Genomic DNA, 16,418 nt, shown 5'->3' with positions numbered 1-16,418 from the left:
GTGGGTCTCATGCAGGTGGAGGCCAAAAAATACCAACAAAAAAGCCAATCCCCAAAACAACAGCTCTTCCATCACCCCACATTTCTGTCCTCTGAGGTATCAAAGTACAAATTAATGGTGGCTTTATATGCATCATTTTTTTCTACTGCTCATTAAAATCCCTTTGTGAAGTGCACATAAATGATATCATCTAACAATTCCTTTTTTTCCTTAAGTTTTCTCTGAAGTTGTAGGAGGCAGGATTTCCTCTCTATTACATAAGGAGAAGAGGGTGTATTTGCTGTTTAAGACTTATTAGCATGGTCAGGTTACTCGAGCCAGGCCCTCTTTCCTGATCTTTTCTTGCAGGGGAATTATTCTTGGCAAGGCTCCAGCCTAACCCAATGGAGGGAAAACCACATAGCATTACAAAGAAAGAGATATAAAACAGATGCACCTCAGGGCTTTGACCGACCACTGAGAGCTTCAGCAACAGCATAGAAACAACAAATACAAGCTGGTGATGAGCCTCTGAAGTGTGCAAGTACACCCATCACTACTACCATGATAAATTACTACGATGTCTGCTTCGTGGGGGTGCAATCTTTTTCCATCATCTTGATGGGAAACCCAATACAATCCTGAAGGCAAGGTACCACACCATACCCCTTCCCAATCAAATTAGCAAGGCCCAGTAGCAAAGAGCTGCCCCTTGTAAAGCCCCACCTCTCAGCCCAGACTAAGAGACTGGAAAGTAAAAGCTCCACCCTGTTATTTAGAGTAGGGGAACAATGGGAAAAGTGGTTCTCCTGCCTCCAGCACCTAGTGCAGCCCCCTGAGCAAGATTAAGTTTTCCTCATGTCTTAATAGGAAGAGACTGCTTCAGAGGTTGGCTCAGAAACTTCTTTTATAGTGCTATTTATATTTGTTACTCTATAGACATGCAAGTTATAACTTCTTTTATAGTGAAAAGAGTCAATCACCAGAACAACCTCCTAGAGGTTTTCAAACCTCTAGCCTCTGTGATTGGACACAGGGATAGATAATTCCATCCAGACTCCCTTTCCCAGGAAAGGCTGGGTCAGATGATATTCTGAGGTCACCTTCAACCTGAGCTCTTCTGTGGTTCTGCAGTTTTTGTGACAAGTGTTAAAGCTTTATTACTTACACTTTTTGCATGTAGAAGATGTAACCACACCAAGAAGCTGCCCAAAGAAAGCAGTAGAAGGAAACAACAGCTTGAACTGCTTGACATCTGAAAGGAAGCAGAGCTGGGCTCTGTGGACCTTAGGACCCACCATCATCTTGACACTTGGTCCCCCTCCTTTAGATAGAGTACAAGTTCTGGCCTTCAAACCTATCAATTTTCATCCAGTCAACTGCAAAGTGTGCTTCCAAGGAAAAGAAAAGTTTAGAGGTCTTCACAAAGTTGCTGCTCAGTATTATAAAGCATCACAAAAACCAGTTGGAAAACTTCCAGTGGAAACCATGCTGGGGAAGGTGCACAGCTGATCACTGCCCCTGGCTACTTGCAGACTTTGAAGCACACAGCCAAACTGGAGTTTGCACCTCTAAGATGCCCTGTCTGTCGGTCAGTGTGGCACAAACCTGCCCCACACTTCTTCATGGGATCATCCAGCTGGCACCCTGACAGCCAGAGAAAGCAGTCACAGGGTGTCACAGGAGCCACGAGCTCAGTTTATGGCAAGGAGGGACAGGCCTGAGCCAGGTATTGATAAGGAGTGGCAATAGTGCTCTTCCCTATGGACCTGGGGTATGGGACAGTTCTGGGGTGCTTCCACCATCCTTGTCCAGAGGAAACATCCTCTGGGGTTGGATACATGGGGCTACTTATTCTCCACAAAAACACTTGCTGCCTTTGACCTGAACTTGCCCTTTTAATCATGCTGCTCTTACCCCACATTTTTCTTTTTTTTTTTTTGGTGAGAAGAAGTAGTTGATTCCCTCATTCCCCCTGAGAATGGGGAGGACATGGAGGTCAGATAGAGGGGATGACCTGCATCCCCAGAGATAGGCCAACTCTGACTCTTTGTCAATAAATCCCAGATTTTCTGAACAACACCTGCAAGAAACACTGCAGGTTTGGGCAAACTTACCCCAGGCTTGATACTTCAATCCAATTATGTGTCATGCTCGCCTCCTCGTTCATCATGTTAAGCTCTTCTAAAATTACCCTCTAGTCCTCTGAATGAAAACACCTCGCTCCTTCACTTCAAACACTGTGATAAACATAGATCCTTGTAATATGAGAAAAGAGGGTGAGGACCTTGCTGTATTTCATTATTTTTGCACTACAGCAATGAATTTCAAAATAGCTTAGCAGTAGTAGTCATGCTTACTGATTTAGTGTACATTCCCTTCACTGCTCTCCAGAAATTTAGCACTTCTGAGAACAAGCATGAGACTTTGAATTAAGTTCTTTTTTCCCCCTCTCCTCCCTTCAGCAGGTTGCAATATGACATTTTCTTGCTTTTTGTTTGGTTGAAACATAAGTGAAACGAAAGTCTGCCCTTCTTTCCTTCCTACACAACTGTTCCCTCAATGCAAAGGGCTGGAAGACAGGAGAAGCACAGCCTTCTAGCCTCACCTGGAAAGAAGCAGTACTTTTCCCTGTGGTTAATACCTGAAAGAACAACTCCAAGGGGTTTTAAAGCTACTTGCTGTGAGCAGGTCATGAAAACACAAAAAAACTCCAACCAACAAATATCAAAAAAGCAAACCCCAAAGCAAGCCTTTTAACTGGCATTAAAGTCCCCAATACATAAAATTTAGATTCTTTGCTTCTCTTTACACAGTTTTACTGATCTTCTTGACTTGCTGTTTTTTATTTCTAGACTTAAGAAACAAGGTGAGGCAGCTCCTCCAGCTGTATGTACTGCAACAAGACAGTACTCCAACTCCTGAGAGCATCCTGGACTACCTGAGACCAGCCCTGACTGTAAGGAGCCAGCATGAAGGAGCACATTTATTCCTGCACATCAGGACAGCAGCAAGCAGGTGCCCATTAGCACAGCCCACAAAAGCACCTACTGTCAGGCCAAAGAGCCTTCAGAGCCACCTCCACTTGGGTCATAGCTGGAGACTTGAGCAACACATGTGGGACACCCACAGAGCACCTTGAAAACACACCCATGGATTTTGTGAGGCTGAAAGCTGGTGAGCCCCGTGCAGTGGTATATTCTTGCCTGGAGAAGCAAGAGGTGAATTTCCCCAGCTGACTGTCTACTGGAGTTGATTTACCTGGGCAAAGATTAGTTTGCAAGGCATTCTGTCCATTCCCAGCGTACACAACCTGAGCTGGGAGTGAGACCACAGAGCTCAGAAGCAGAATGAAGGCAGTTTCTGGCCTCAGCTGAGGCTGTTTTACAGCTACAAATCTCCCCTGACCCCAGCAATGCTCACACAAGCAAGGGGAAATTCCTCCCTGAGTTGCTGAGTATGGCTTTTCCCAACATATATATTTTTCCTGCATAGTGCTGCTTTTTTCTGTTCCCACATTTATTTTCCCAGGAAAGTTTTGCAGGCTTGTCTGTGGATACACATTGCTCTCATTTCTTTCCAGCTTCTCACGTTATCACAAATTGGATCAAGTACAGAAAACAATTGCATCGCACTCACCCTGTGTGATTGATGACACAGATATGTGCAATAAAACAGAACAAAAACAAGTACTTCTACCAGGCTCCTTTGAAACTTCAAAGTATCCAGGAGACATTTTACAGCACCCAGCACAACTAAGTGCCTGTTTGCTAGGCTGCACAGAAACTAAGCACCATGCAGTCTAAGGGCAAAAATTAAACAAATTTCCACTCTGCACACACAGTGGCCAGCTTAGGCTAAGGCAGCTTTATTTTATAAGCCACTACATCATCCTGGTTTTTGTAATAGGTGGGCTATCTTGTTTGGAGCTTTTCCCCCCAAAATGCTGAAGTTGCAGAAGTGACAGTTAGCACTTTACTGGAGGAGGTCCTTAAAAATCCCTTATATATGTATATAAAAAATATAAATAAATCAACAAAGTCACTTTTCTTCCAAAACTGGATTATTAGAATTATTCTGAGACTAGAGATAATCTGAGTTTCTATCCCCAGCAGCTCCACTCCAGCTGCTTACCAAAAAAAACCCACAAAAAACAAAAACAAAAGAAAACAAAAAAACCCCCCAAAAAAAACAAAAGAAAAAAAAAAAAAAGAGCAAGAGAAAGTGGAGACAAAGGGGGAAGCACAGGATACCTGAACTAGTGAAGCAGAATATTGACAGATGTTAGGCTGAAGCCATCAGTGTAAGATCTCAATAACCCTGCTGGTTTATCATCTGCATTTTGGGTATCAAACAGTGGTGGCTGTGAGATGACAGATGTTTCCTAGGAGGGAGCATCAGGCTCCCAAGCAATGCACAGCAGAGGTATCCCTGGCCACAAATACTGTACTGCAGCACAAGATTTCATATCACTGTCACCATCCTGCTCGCACGCCTGACCTCTGCAACCGCACCAACAAGAGCTCTTATTCAGCATATTATTGGAAAAGGACAGAGATAACAGCTCATGAGCACTTCCCCGCCCCACAACATCCCTTTTGCAGAAGCCTAAGAGTCCTCTGCCCCTATTCATTTCCTGCTGGAAGTCTGAGTCGCAGCCAGAGAGAAAAAGAAACTTTACCTCTGCTGTAAACTAAATGCCAGATCAGCTGGGACAGATTTGACATATGAAAAGGAAAGGGCTAGAGTTATTTCAAAATGCTTATCGCAATCTGCATTTCTGTGTCCAGCAGAAAGTTTAGTAAGACAGTCATCCCCAGCACCCTTGACCAATTACACACAAAAAAACCAAAACCCAAACTCCCAGCTTTGCATTAACACCTGAAGTACCATCCTGTTTGCCACACCACCAAGTGCTCAGTGCAGTCAGGACACAAAGCCTGGCACAAGAACAGCACAGCTTCCTCAGGCAGGTGCTCCATGTCTCACATCCCCAAGGATGAGCAGTCCCTCCAGCTCAGGAGATGCCCCATGACCACTCATTAGGAACTGTGTCACCCTTGTGGGACAAGCTGCAGCATTCCACACCTGTTACACAGCCCTACTTCTGCTACTGCCCCCCAGCTTCTGGCAGGAAAGGCAGCTCTCCACGACATGTTCAAAAGGCTCTTAATGGAGAAACAATCCTTGACCAACCATTAACAGGCCTAAGGTGACTGTGACAGCCCGCCCTCCCCTGCACAGCTGTGTGTACACACACACCCCTCCTGAGGAGCTCCACTGCCCATCCAGGGTTACAGCAGCTTTATGGAGGGACAGCCACTACAGTCCCAGCGTTATGACTCAAACACAGTTTCATGCAAGAAGTGGGAAACATTTAGTAATCCTGGGAAGGAGTGAGTCCCACTAGGATCACAACAAGACTCTACAGTGCCTCAAAGGCATGAGCCTACAATCCTGCGTGGAGCTGGGCCTGCAGGTCAGGTGCTGCCTCTTACCTGTTCTCCAGCAGCGTCATGCACACGACCTCCCGCACGCCTGGGTTGTTGGCCTTCTCCATGGAGCAGTTTTGCAGGTTCCACGTAGCCACCCTGAAGACAGGTCTGCCATCCCTCACCCCCCCAAACATCTCCACAGAGGGGCGAGTGGATATGATCTGGGTTGGACCCCCGGGAGGAAAGTCCAAGTCCTCGCTCTGGAGGCTTAGAGAGGTGGGGCTGGGGTGAGGCTTGGCCATGAAGCTGAGGCCACCATTGGTATTTGTTGAAGGGGGCCTGGAGCGCTCTGCAAAAATCTGGTGCCTGATTTTGTCCAGAAAGGAGGAGTTGATGCAGTCCATCCTCACCAGGTCCTCGATACTTTTGAAGGGCCCGTGCTCTTTACGGTAGTCCACAATGCTGTTGGCGATCTTTTCAGTGATGCCACGGATGCTCATGAGCTGTGCCGGGGTGGCCGTATTGATGTTGATCTTGGTGGCGGACAGGTGGTGCTCAGAGGCCGGGTCCTTGCGCACGGAGCTGGGCGAGTGCTGCGCCGAGCTGCCCTTGCTGCTCACGCAGATCTCGAACTTCACCTGCTCCAGTTTGGCCGCCCCCACCCCGCTCACCAGCGCCAGGTCCTCCACTTTCTTAAAGCCGCCGATGTACTCGCGGTACTCCACGATGTTCTGGGCCACCACTCGGGTGACCCCGGGCAGGGTCATCAGCTCCTCCTCCGTGGCCGTGTTGATGTTGAGCCTCTCCTGATTAACGAGGATGTTGCTGAAGTTGCACGCCGCGCTGAACTTGCGGCTGTGGCACAGGTCGGCCGGGTCGCGGGGGATGGAGCGGTGGCAGCCCAGGCTGCCCCCCATCTCACCGCCGCCACGGGCCGCTGCGGGAGCCGGGGGAGCGGGCGCGGGGCGCTGCCGGGGCTGCCTGCCCGCCGCTCATGGACCTCCGCGGGAAGCCGGGGCGGACCGGGCGGCGGCGGGGCAGCTGCGGACAGACCCCGCTCCGCCACACTCGCCCGGTCAGCGGAACACTGCGCCCCGCCGAGGGGCCCCCGCGCCTTTCCTCGTTCTTCTCCTTCTCCTCTTCCTCCTCGGGCACCGCCGCTCTCCGGCGCAGGAGGAGCCTCCGCAGCCGCTGCCCGCCCGGCCCCGCTCCGGCCCCGGCGCTCGCAGCCGCTGCCCCGCGCCCCGCCGGCGGTAGTAGTAGCTCTGCGGGAGCCCCCGCCCCTCGGCCGGGCGAGGCGGGGCCGCCGCCGCCGCCGCCACCGCCCCCCGGGCGTCACCCGCGCCGCGCCCGCCCCCGCCCGGGCACCGCGGGGACCGGCCCGGCCGGGCAGGGCAGGGCAGGGCGGGAGCGGCACCGCCGGGACTCCCCACGGAGGGATCCCGGCCCCGGCCCCGGCCCCGGCCCCGGCCCCGGCGGGGGGCTCGGAGGAAGAGGAAGGTTGACCTCCTCCTCCTCCTTCCCGCCTGGGCACAGGGGGACTAAGAACGTCCTCAGGGCTGTCGCCTGGGCGCTGAGAGCAGGCTTTTCCCGTCCCCAGGTGAAAGGACGCTAAGGTCTCAGGTGTTTAGACGCTGCCTGCAGCATTACTGTCCCAGAAGTTCCCTGGGCTCGTCTCTCTGCATCTGGTGGGGCATAGGTGTGTTTTCAGACCTCTTGAAAGCCTCATCAGTCATCTCCACTGGTTTTGTGCTCCTGCAGGCACTATGCTTTTATACATCGGGGTAAAGTCTGCATTTTTTCCTTTTTTTTTTTTTTTTTTTTAATTTAACATCTCAAGCAATTACAAGAGTGCTGAACACACTGAAACTCCCCAGCCACAGAATGATGCTTTTGGACACATTAGGTCTATATACTAGGTCTGCCTCAGCCGGGGTGGTGGTCTGCAGCATGCCTAGCCCTTCTCTGAGAGTAACCTCATTCTGCAATGAAATCGTGGCTGTGTATTGCTCCTGTGCCTCAGCTGGTTTTAACACAATTTATTCGTGTGCTCAGAGCCACAGCAGCCCACCACAGCCCATTTTGGTGAAGCCACTGAAATATTTACCCAGTTTCTACTGCATCCAGTCCCATGCTGCACTGTCTGCAATGTTATCTGTAGCCAAATTAGCTCATTTGAAACTAGCTTGACTGTGCCCACAGAGGAGTGACTGCAATGTCAATGAATCGAAATATAATCGGTGGGTGTAATTGAAAGGAAGGGGGAACTGAAAGAAAGAGCAAATATATGATTGCAGATGCCAGCTATGTGCCCTGATGCTGCCTTGTGCTGAGTGTCTCAATGTATTTCTTTTAACTGCATAGAATATGGTACACATGTATTTTTGACATCAAGACTCTTGGTTGGCCCTCTAATGAAAATGAAACCGCTTGCAGTAGCAGCTTGTACATGTATTTTTCATGGCAAGCTAATGGAAATGACTTAGGTCCACCTGAAATAAAAAGTTACATTTATTCAGCTTCTTGGCAAAGGAGAATGTGATGTGCTTAAGGCAGTGCAGGCTGCACCAGGCTTTGCCAGGCTCTCAGACTGCACAGGGGCATGGGTGCTTTAACCCTGGCTCCGGATACTCTGCTGCCCATCACACATTTCCCTGCTGCTCGCCCCGGCAGTGGAGTTAGCAAATGATCATTACGGGAATGGCACTGGCTGCATCAGGGCACTGGCTGCATCAGGGCATTGGCTCTCTGCTGGCTGCTAGAGTGCAGAAAGTGCTCACTCAGGTGATTAAATGCTTCCACGTCTGCTGGAAAGTGCTCTGTGCGCTGCGATAGCAGCGGCCAATGCAGCAGGAGTCATGCTGGGCCTGTTCCTGCTGGGACCATACCAGCTCAGAGCTGGAAACAATTAACCATTGAAATGAGTATTCTTTGCAAGGCAGTATTATTACAGTAATAGCTCCACAAGCTGTTATCTCAATGGAGAGCACACTCTTTTGCTTTCTACAGCAGGTTGTCTTGCATTGATCCAGGCTCATTAACTAAGTTTTGAAGCTGAAAATCCCCAAAATCCATCTGAAGCATCATCTACATTGCAGGCAGCACTAGGTTTTCTGTGTTTCAGAAGAAAAGGCAGGGGCATCTTCAGAAAGAAAACAGATGTCCCTTTTGTCCAGCGCTTTCTGTTGACAGCAACTATTCAACATTTCCTGAGTCTGCAGCACCAAATTAACCTGTGAGACTGGATGCAGCTGAGGAAGCAGAGCTCAGAGGGATGTAACAAGTGTCCCATCACCTAATCCTGAGTATGACCTCATGCTAATGTGAAATGTGGGCTGGGGGGTGGGGGGAGAATGAGAGGATTATCATTCCATTAGCCCCAAACCTGTATTTTTGTTGTTTTTGTTGACATTTACAGGAAGTTTGCTGAGATCTGAGTCAACCTTCGGCACATTTCAGGAAAGCACCAAAAGATGTTAAAAGGTCTTGAAAAATTAAACAGAAAACAAAGGAAAAAGAGATCAATCAATGGCCTGACATTAGTGTTAGACAATCCAATAATTTGAGGCAATTCATTAAAATGAGGTTTAGTCAGTAAATTATTGAAAAAACAATGGCAAAATTATTGACAGCCAGTGTAGGCAACAGAAAATAAATCTTGTGAAACCCAGGTAGGTACCAGATTTTATCTTTGATCCAATCCTGAGCTCAGTGTATGTAAATTTATTCAAGAAGAGATGGATTGATCATGGTCTCCTGGTGATCACTGGCTGGCAGGTAGCATCCCTGGTCTGCTTGGCACCTATCCTGGCAAGGGGCCATGAATCCAGGATTCCTGAATCTCCATCAACCCCAACAGGTTTAGAGGGCTCTGAGACACCGTGGGTGGCTTATTCCTCAGGATCCTCAGCTTGCTGCCTACTGAGCAGCTGGCTGCTGGCCAGGGCTGGCTTAGAAACCTCTCAGTGACAGCAAAATTGAGTTTCACTGCTCTGAGGGTGTGAATGGGGAGGATCTCACAGGGCCAGGCAGGCTCCAGCAGTGAGAGGTGTGGGGGGACACCCTCAAAATGCCCCTGGGAGCAGCCATCACACTTCCTGCAGAGCCTTTTTGTGTTTCACTGGACAGTGTTGCAAAGCAAGGAGCTGGAGAACAATGGTTTTGCCATTGCCCAGCAGCCATTTGTTGATCTTGGACTTGCTTTGCCACTATCCACAGCCCTCCTCAACTGAACATCTCACATCCTGTCCCCCTAAACTGGTAGCGAAAGAGGTTTCTGGACAGCTGAGTGGCACCAGAGCAAGCAACTGGCCACATGAGAAACACAGGGGAAGGGTTGTGTCACCTGCTTGCCAGCTCTGGAGGTCTCAAATGCCTCTTCCCTTCAGGAATTCTTCAAAGAAGAAAGAACAAAACCAAACATTTTCTATCTGAAGGAGGTTCTGCAGTACTTCAGGCCTATAAATGCAATGTTTAAGGATGATATGGAAGTGCTTGAACCTGATGGAGTGAGAGCAGGTGCTGGTGAACAATGTCTTTTGGCATAATTGATGCAAAAAATCTGCCTACAGACCAATAGATTTTAAAGGCTAACTTCTTAGCATTTTAAGTTGGTCGTAAAAGAATCTATTAATCTATTTTTGCATGTTTTAACATCCCTCATCTACACTGCAGAGGCTCTAAACAAATAAACTGAGTTTTATGATGAGGGATAGAAGGAGACAGAAGATGTTACTCAACAGAAAAACACAGAGTTTGCCTTCAGTGTTCAGGCAGCAATTGCAGTTCCTACCAGCCCACCATGTGATAGCAGTGCCTTTTCCAGCTCTCACACAGCCTTGGGGGGCTTGGCAATCACACTTTTACACCCTGTGTTTTCAGACCTGCTGCACTGGGCTTTTAACGGGCAAGGGTTCGAAAAGGCAGCTGATTAACTGCAGTGCCTGTGTTCTTATTAAAGGGAGCTATTAAAGTAATTGTTTTCTTTCTGCAAGGACATCTTCAGTAACACTTGTAACAGATGCCCGAGGGAGAAGACAGGCAGTGTTTTTATGAAGACAAGTAATAACAAGTAGGAGTTAGCAATTTCATAAGCGGTGGGACTTACAAAGTCTGATTCTTGGTGGCTCTTTCCTTTTTTGATTTTCTGGTCTTTATTAATTAAACTGAGTCTCCATTAGTGTCTCAGTGGGGTCACTAATCTGGATATCTCTGTTCTAAATGGCCATCAATATTTGTGGCTCTTTTAGAAACTTTGTATTTTCGAGACATTTAACCTTAATCAAATTCACTTGAAATTAGCCCACGCTCTAATAAAATCCCTGGGGAAGGGATGAGGGGTAGAGCAGCAGAGCACACAATCACATGAGGTTTTTCTTGGGAATCCAATGTCTATGATGTGAGCTCTTTTTCCTGTAAGGCATTCTATACAGCTGCCAAACTTGTTGCAAAAAAGTGATGTCACCAGTGCCGTGTTGCCAGGTGACGGGTGTCACATCCTACAGAGAAATACAGTCAGAAGGGTGAGCAGAAGTGAGTCATCCTCATACCTTGATTAGGGCTTCACTTGGCTTGGACTTGAGTCTGAAACACAGACCTCTGCCTTCCAGAGGAGATCTCAACCAGAGGCTCACCAGTGCTCAGTAGGACAGCTCATCCTAGAGGGAAACAAAAGGAACCCAAGCTAGAGAGCACAATCTCCAGCAGAATGTGGGATGCATTTTCCAGTTTCCATAGACATCAGGGGGGATTTGATTCTCATGCCCCACATCTGAGATGACTCAGATACCCCTTGGGCACAAGGATAGAAAAGAACTAAAAAATCCAGTCCTTCCTTGACCACAGGCAGACTCATTGAGGCCACGCTTACAGAAGCTTGCCTACTCCAGGCCTCCAGTGGTGGCAACTCCTGAACTTCCCAGATGAGAAACATGGGATGTGGTGGAGCTGTGACCCAGCTAATGTTTTCTTTGAGGCCTAGTCCATCCAGCCTCCAGTAAAAATGCCCATAAATCACTGCTGTGTGAACATGGCACGAGGGAGAGTCAGAATTGGTGACTTGTGAGCCAGGTGCCTAAGCTCTCACCCAGGGCGAGCTGTCTGTGGTTCCACACAAAGGCAAGCATCAAGTGGGTTTTTGTGGAAGAGACACAGGCAATGAGATTTTAGGCATCTCAAAAGCCAAGCAGGAGAAGAGGAGAAATAAACCAATATGCTGGAAAGGGTTTTTAGTATAGCTTTTAGCACTTCACACAGCACTTTGGTCATCAGCAGTTGTACCGTCAGCCCCTCAACTGAACAAATTATTATTTTGCATAATTTGTAATTTTATCCTTTACCTGTAGTTACTAGGTTACCATAATTAATTTTCTTGCTAATAAATTTTAGAGAAATGTGTAAAAAATCCATATAATGTTTACCTTTTACTTTTCAAAGAGTTTCATGACCATTAGTTAACTCATGCATACAGCTTTTTAACTCAGTGATTCTACAGTTACTGTAGCAGCCACTGCAATTCTACCCAGACTTATATATTACTTATAACTTCTGCTGTTTGGGGGGTTTGCTTTTGGTTTGTGTTTTGGGTTTGGTTGGGAGTTTTTTGTTATAAAAACATAAGGGATTAGTCTCTACTCCTTGAACAGTAGACCCCAAAATTATTCAGATAGGCAAAATCTTAATTTTCTCATCTATAAGGAGGAGTCAGTCAGGTTTCTGTGTGGTTTACTTGTGTCATGTTTGTTTCCTGTCTTTTCCCCTTCATATATATAATTCTGTTTGCTGAGAAGAAAATAAGCCACAAAGTAGAGTCAAACTTTCCCTTAGTCCCAAATTCTCAGAGATCTGCAGAGGATAGAGCCCCAGTATAAAACCAGAGCTCTGTTGAGGATCAGATCATAGGTTTATGAAACAGAAAATGTTTTGATTAAGACTTTTCACACAAAACATAGCACACTGCCTAAATTATCATCTCTGCAATGCTCTCCTGAGAAAATATGTCTCTCACATTTCAAGTCCTGTACCAACAATTAAAATGGTTTAATGGCTTCAACCACTCCCAGCAGACTTTGAACTTCTCTGAGGAGCCTCCCTGACAAGCAGCACAAGTTGCCTTGTTGTTACAACACCTTCAGTGAAAGCTCGATCCAATTCCCATGAAGACAAAGGAAAATGCCCAGAATGATTTAAAAGGCTGCTGTGTTGATTTAGGCATGCAGGAGGGCCTGCACTGTTGGTGGAATTGACTCGTGTGGTTCTCTGAGAGCCAGATTTTATTGAAATGAAAGCATGCAGGAGGAAGAACAGCAAGACAGTATAGAGGTCTTCCTCTAGGAACAGGTCCTGTAGGATGGCTGCTTGGAGGAGACAGGTGAGCTCAGGTCAGCAGCATCTGGGGAATGGGCAGCAGAGCATCTGAGCAATGCTGGACCAGTGGAGGACAAGCAAGCCCCTGAGCACCTGGAACTGAACACCACTGAGCTAATTAAAACCAAACCGAAGGACCTAGCTTTGATCACTGGAAAGACCCTTGCACAAATAAGGATTTTAAGTCCTTGGAATGTAATTAGCTGTTCAAAAAACCCCACCAGCATGGCTGTACCAAACTCACTTTTTTCTTTGATGGGATGACTGACTTGAAGGATAGGACAGAAACAGCTGATTAATGACAGAGGGTGTGGGAGACCATATACTTACAAAGCTTGTGGGTGGAGTCAGAAAGCCTGCAAGGACTTGGGTGGGTAGGTTGAAAATTCAAAAGCCAGAGGGCAAAATGGACAAGATGAATTTTGGTAGAGACCTAGGGAGGAGAAATCAACATCATCCACTCAAATTGAGAATACCTGAGTCACAGATGGGTCAGGAAAGGCTTGAAAACATAAATAAGAGTCATCAGGGTGGCCCATTAAGTAGAGACCAAAGTCTGTTTCTAGCTTATCTCACTAATTCCAACAGCATGATTAGGAAGATAGCTGTGCATTGACACAGCTGCACTCAAGAACATGGTGCTTAGAGACACCATGCCAAAGTATTGGTGAATTGCTGCCAGATGTCATACACATTGCAAAAACCAGAATTCTCCCAAAACAAACCCCACAGCCCTGAAGTGCTTACTATTTTAAGGCTAGATACTAGTCCTTGCTTATGCTCAGTAATATGTACTCTAATAATTGGAAACACAGGAACTCTGAAGTTCTGTTGGACAGGAATTAAGCTTACATATCCTGGGGTGAGGAGTTTGCTGCCTAAGTAAAGGTTTAAAGTAGGTAAGATGTTAGATTATTCTTTTTACTGTGTGTGAGGTTTTAGCTGAGGTCACATCCACAGCTCCAAACCTTGTTCCAGCCAAATAACGTGTTTTGGAGAGACTTTTTCAAAGTTTGAAGAGACGTGAGAAAAAATAGCTGTCACCATGTTACACAAGCTTTTGCATTATGTCAGAGCACGAGCTCCCCACACTCTGCAGGCCGCTCATTCCTGCTCACCTGGTGTGTGCTCACCACCATGACTCACCACAAAAACAACTCAGCACATCTTGGTTGGCTGTCATTTCCATGCAAACACTCTTCTGGGTATTGTGGGATGTCTGTTTTTCCTGTGGATGGATTCTCAGACTTTGCTGTGGTTCAGACATGGCTCCAGCACCTCCTGCTTCAAAAGTAATCTCACCAGGTATCCTGAAATCAGGTTCTAATCCTTCTCCCAAGTGTCTCAAAGCATGCAGTTGATTAATTCTGATTTCACACCACATATAGCCATGTCATACACACGCATTCATGCCAGCCAGTAAATGAGCCACATTCTTCCTGTGTTATTCATGGAGCATGTCTCCTTTAACCTGTGCACTTGCAACTATGGCATGTGGGGTGCTCCTCCCATGACTCAGGGGATGTTCTTGTCACCTGACACTGCAAGGTGCTGGGCATTCCTGTCCTGATACCTACCAAGTGACATCAGGGAATGCTGGTAACCCACCAGCATCACTCCTAAGACAGGACAGAAGGAAGACAGGACACTCAGTGGGGTGAAGCTCAGAGAAATGGTTGGATGAATGACTCACTTAAGCTGACTAAGGCCCATCCCAAAAGTACATGTTGCTGACTCTGTTTCTGACTGTGCATGCACACATACAAACTGTGGCAATCAAACACCTTTGGGAAGACAGCTGCTGCTCCTTCAGTTTATGTACCATATTGCCATCCCAAACTGGATGAGAACTCACTCCACACTTAGGATTGACACTTAGGGCTGTCTGCAAGGTGATGTTCCATGGGCTAGTGTCTTGGGCTTCAGAGTGTCAGGTATCTAGTTTGGATGTGCCAGTTCCCTTGGTCAGCCTAACATTCAGCATTGCCTTGGCAAAGTCACAAGGCTGTCCACACACAGTTCACCCCTTAGACCATTAGATTTGCCAGGTATGACTTACCTTAACCAAGCAAGCAATTGTTACATGCACTGTCACCTCCATACTGCACAGGGATGGGGAGACTGATTTTCACTAAACCAAGTCATCACTCCTACTATTTATTTTTTTCACCTGCAATTTTCTTTCATGGTGTTTCGCTGCTTGCCATTGTTACTCCTACTAGTATAGGACAGAAGGGTTTTAGAAAGGTGGGTTAAAAGAGAACCAACAGGGGTCTCCATGTATTTAGAGAACTTCAGTACAGTAATTATCCATCACACCAATTGGAGTTTGCAGGTTTCTAATGGCTGCTGGTGAAGCTCTGCGAGGTCTTTGGATCTGAGCCTGCCATTTCCACACTGTGCACAAGGATCTGCCACCTGCACTGCCCTTGTTGAGTCCAGCCCTCTCTAGTGTGATGGTGACTAGCTGGAGAGTGGGGGATTGCCCACTGTGAGAAAGGGTATCAGCATGTGGCCTTCACAGGGGCTGTTTGGGACAGGCAGCCATGCACACTAAGAGCTGGCAAGGACACTGAACTGCATTCGCATCAGTCAATCTTGACACCACCTGCTTCTGAAAGGGCTGATTCTTCCAAAGACAAACACTTGAGGCTTCTCGCCACCTTTGCCATAGGTTGAAAAGAAATGGGGAAGGAGTTTTGCTCTGTCTGTATTCTCTTTTCTCGATACTTTTAGATAAGGTGACACAAACTTGCAGATTCCCTTTGGATTCAAGCTAGTCATTGTTTAAGGCACAATGATAACTCTGTATCACAAGAAACAAGTCATGAAAGAAACATTGTGAGAGAAGAAATCCTTCGAGTCAGAAAGGCACTGTGTTTTGTCCTTCATTAAGCTCTGAATTTCATTTGGTTTTGCTGGGTGGAGGCTGTGGCAGGGACAATGTTGGGTGCACTGCCCAGCAAAAACATTCCACCAACTCACTGCAGGATCATAAGTCAAAGTGGATACCAGAGACATATTCTCTACAGTGTTTGCAGGTCCCTCAGCAGTGGCAGGGACATTCTTCCCCTTGGATTTCAGGAAGGGTTAGAGATTCCCAAGAGATCAGGCCAGGCACGATGCATGAAAACAAAAAGGCAAGACAAGAATTTGTGTCAGCATAAACCAAATGGGGGAAAAACACAACAACAACAACAAAAAAACCCCAAAACAAAACAAAACAAAAAACCCAACCAAACAACAAACAAAAAACCCCACCCAAACAGAAAACTGTAAAAACCATCTGTTTATATAAAGGTCCAGACAGGTTTCTTTCACATGATTCAGGAATTTCACAGTGCTTCCTCTAACTCATATTTTTAAATCAAAATGTTCAAAACATTGCATCAAGAGGTTTCAAATTCCAGAGCTGAAACATGCAATAAATAGTCAACTATAATCTTGGTTTTAAGTGTTAAAATAAGCTTTAAAACAAACAAACAAGCAAACAAATTAGAAAATTGGAATATCCCAACAAAAATTCCGTTATTAGCATAATTGCTCTTGCTCCAAGTTTTGGATGTTTGTGATGTCAAACAATTGCTCTAAGTTCATTGTTAAAAACAGCCCCCAAACTTTTAAGGATTTTATTTTTCA

General features: G+C 46.7%; 1 protein-coding gene across 1 annotated transcript in view; it reads right to left on the bottom strand.

The window, feature by feature from the left end:
* EEPD1 (endonuclease/exonuclease/phosphatase family domain containing 1) overlaps positions 1–6,712 on the bottom strand; it is a 62,148-nt gene extending 55,436 nt beyond the window's left edge. The window contains exon 1 of the mRNA XM_054640267.2: positions 5,478–6,712. Coding sequence (XP_054496242.2) covers positions 5,478–6,331 — 854 coding nt within the window. The 5' untranslated portion in view covers positions 6,332–6,712. The remainder of the gene's footprint in view (positions 1–5,477) is intronic.
* Positions 6,713–16,418: the final 9,706 nt, after the last annotated feature.

The sequence above is a fragment of the Agelaius phoeniceus genome, chromosome 1 (genome assembly GCF_051311805.1).
Source record: "Agelaius phoeniceus isolate bAgePho1 chromosome 1, bAgePho1.hap1, whole genome shotgun sequence".
Classification (NCBI taxonomy): Eukaryota; Metazoa; Chordata; class Aves; order Passeriformes; family Icteridae; genus Agelaius; species Agelaius phoeniceus.
Note: the sequence above shows the minus strand (reverse complement) of the source record. Positions and strands in the feature narration are given on the sequence as shown.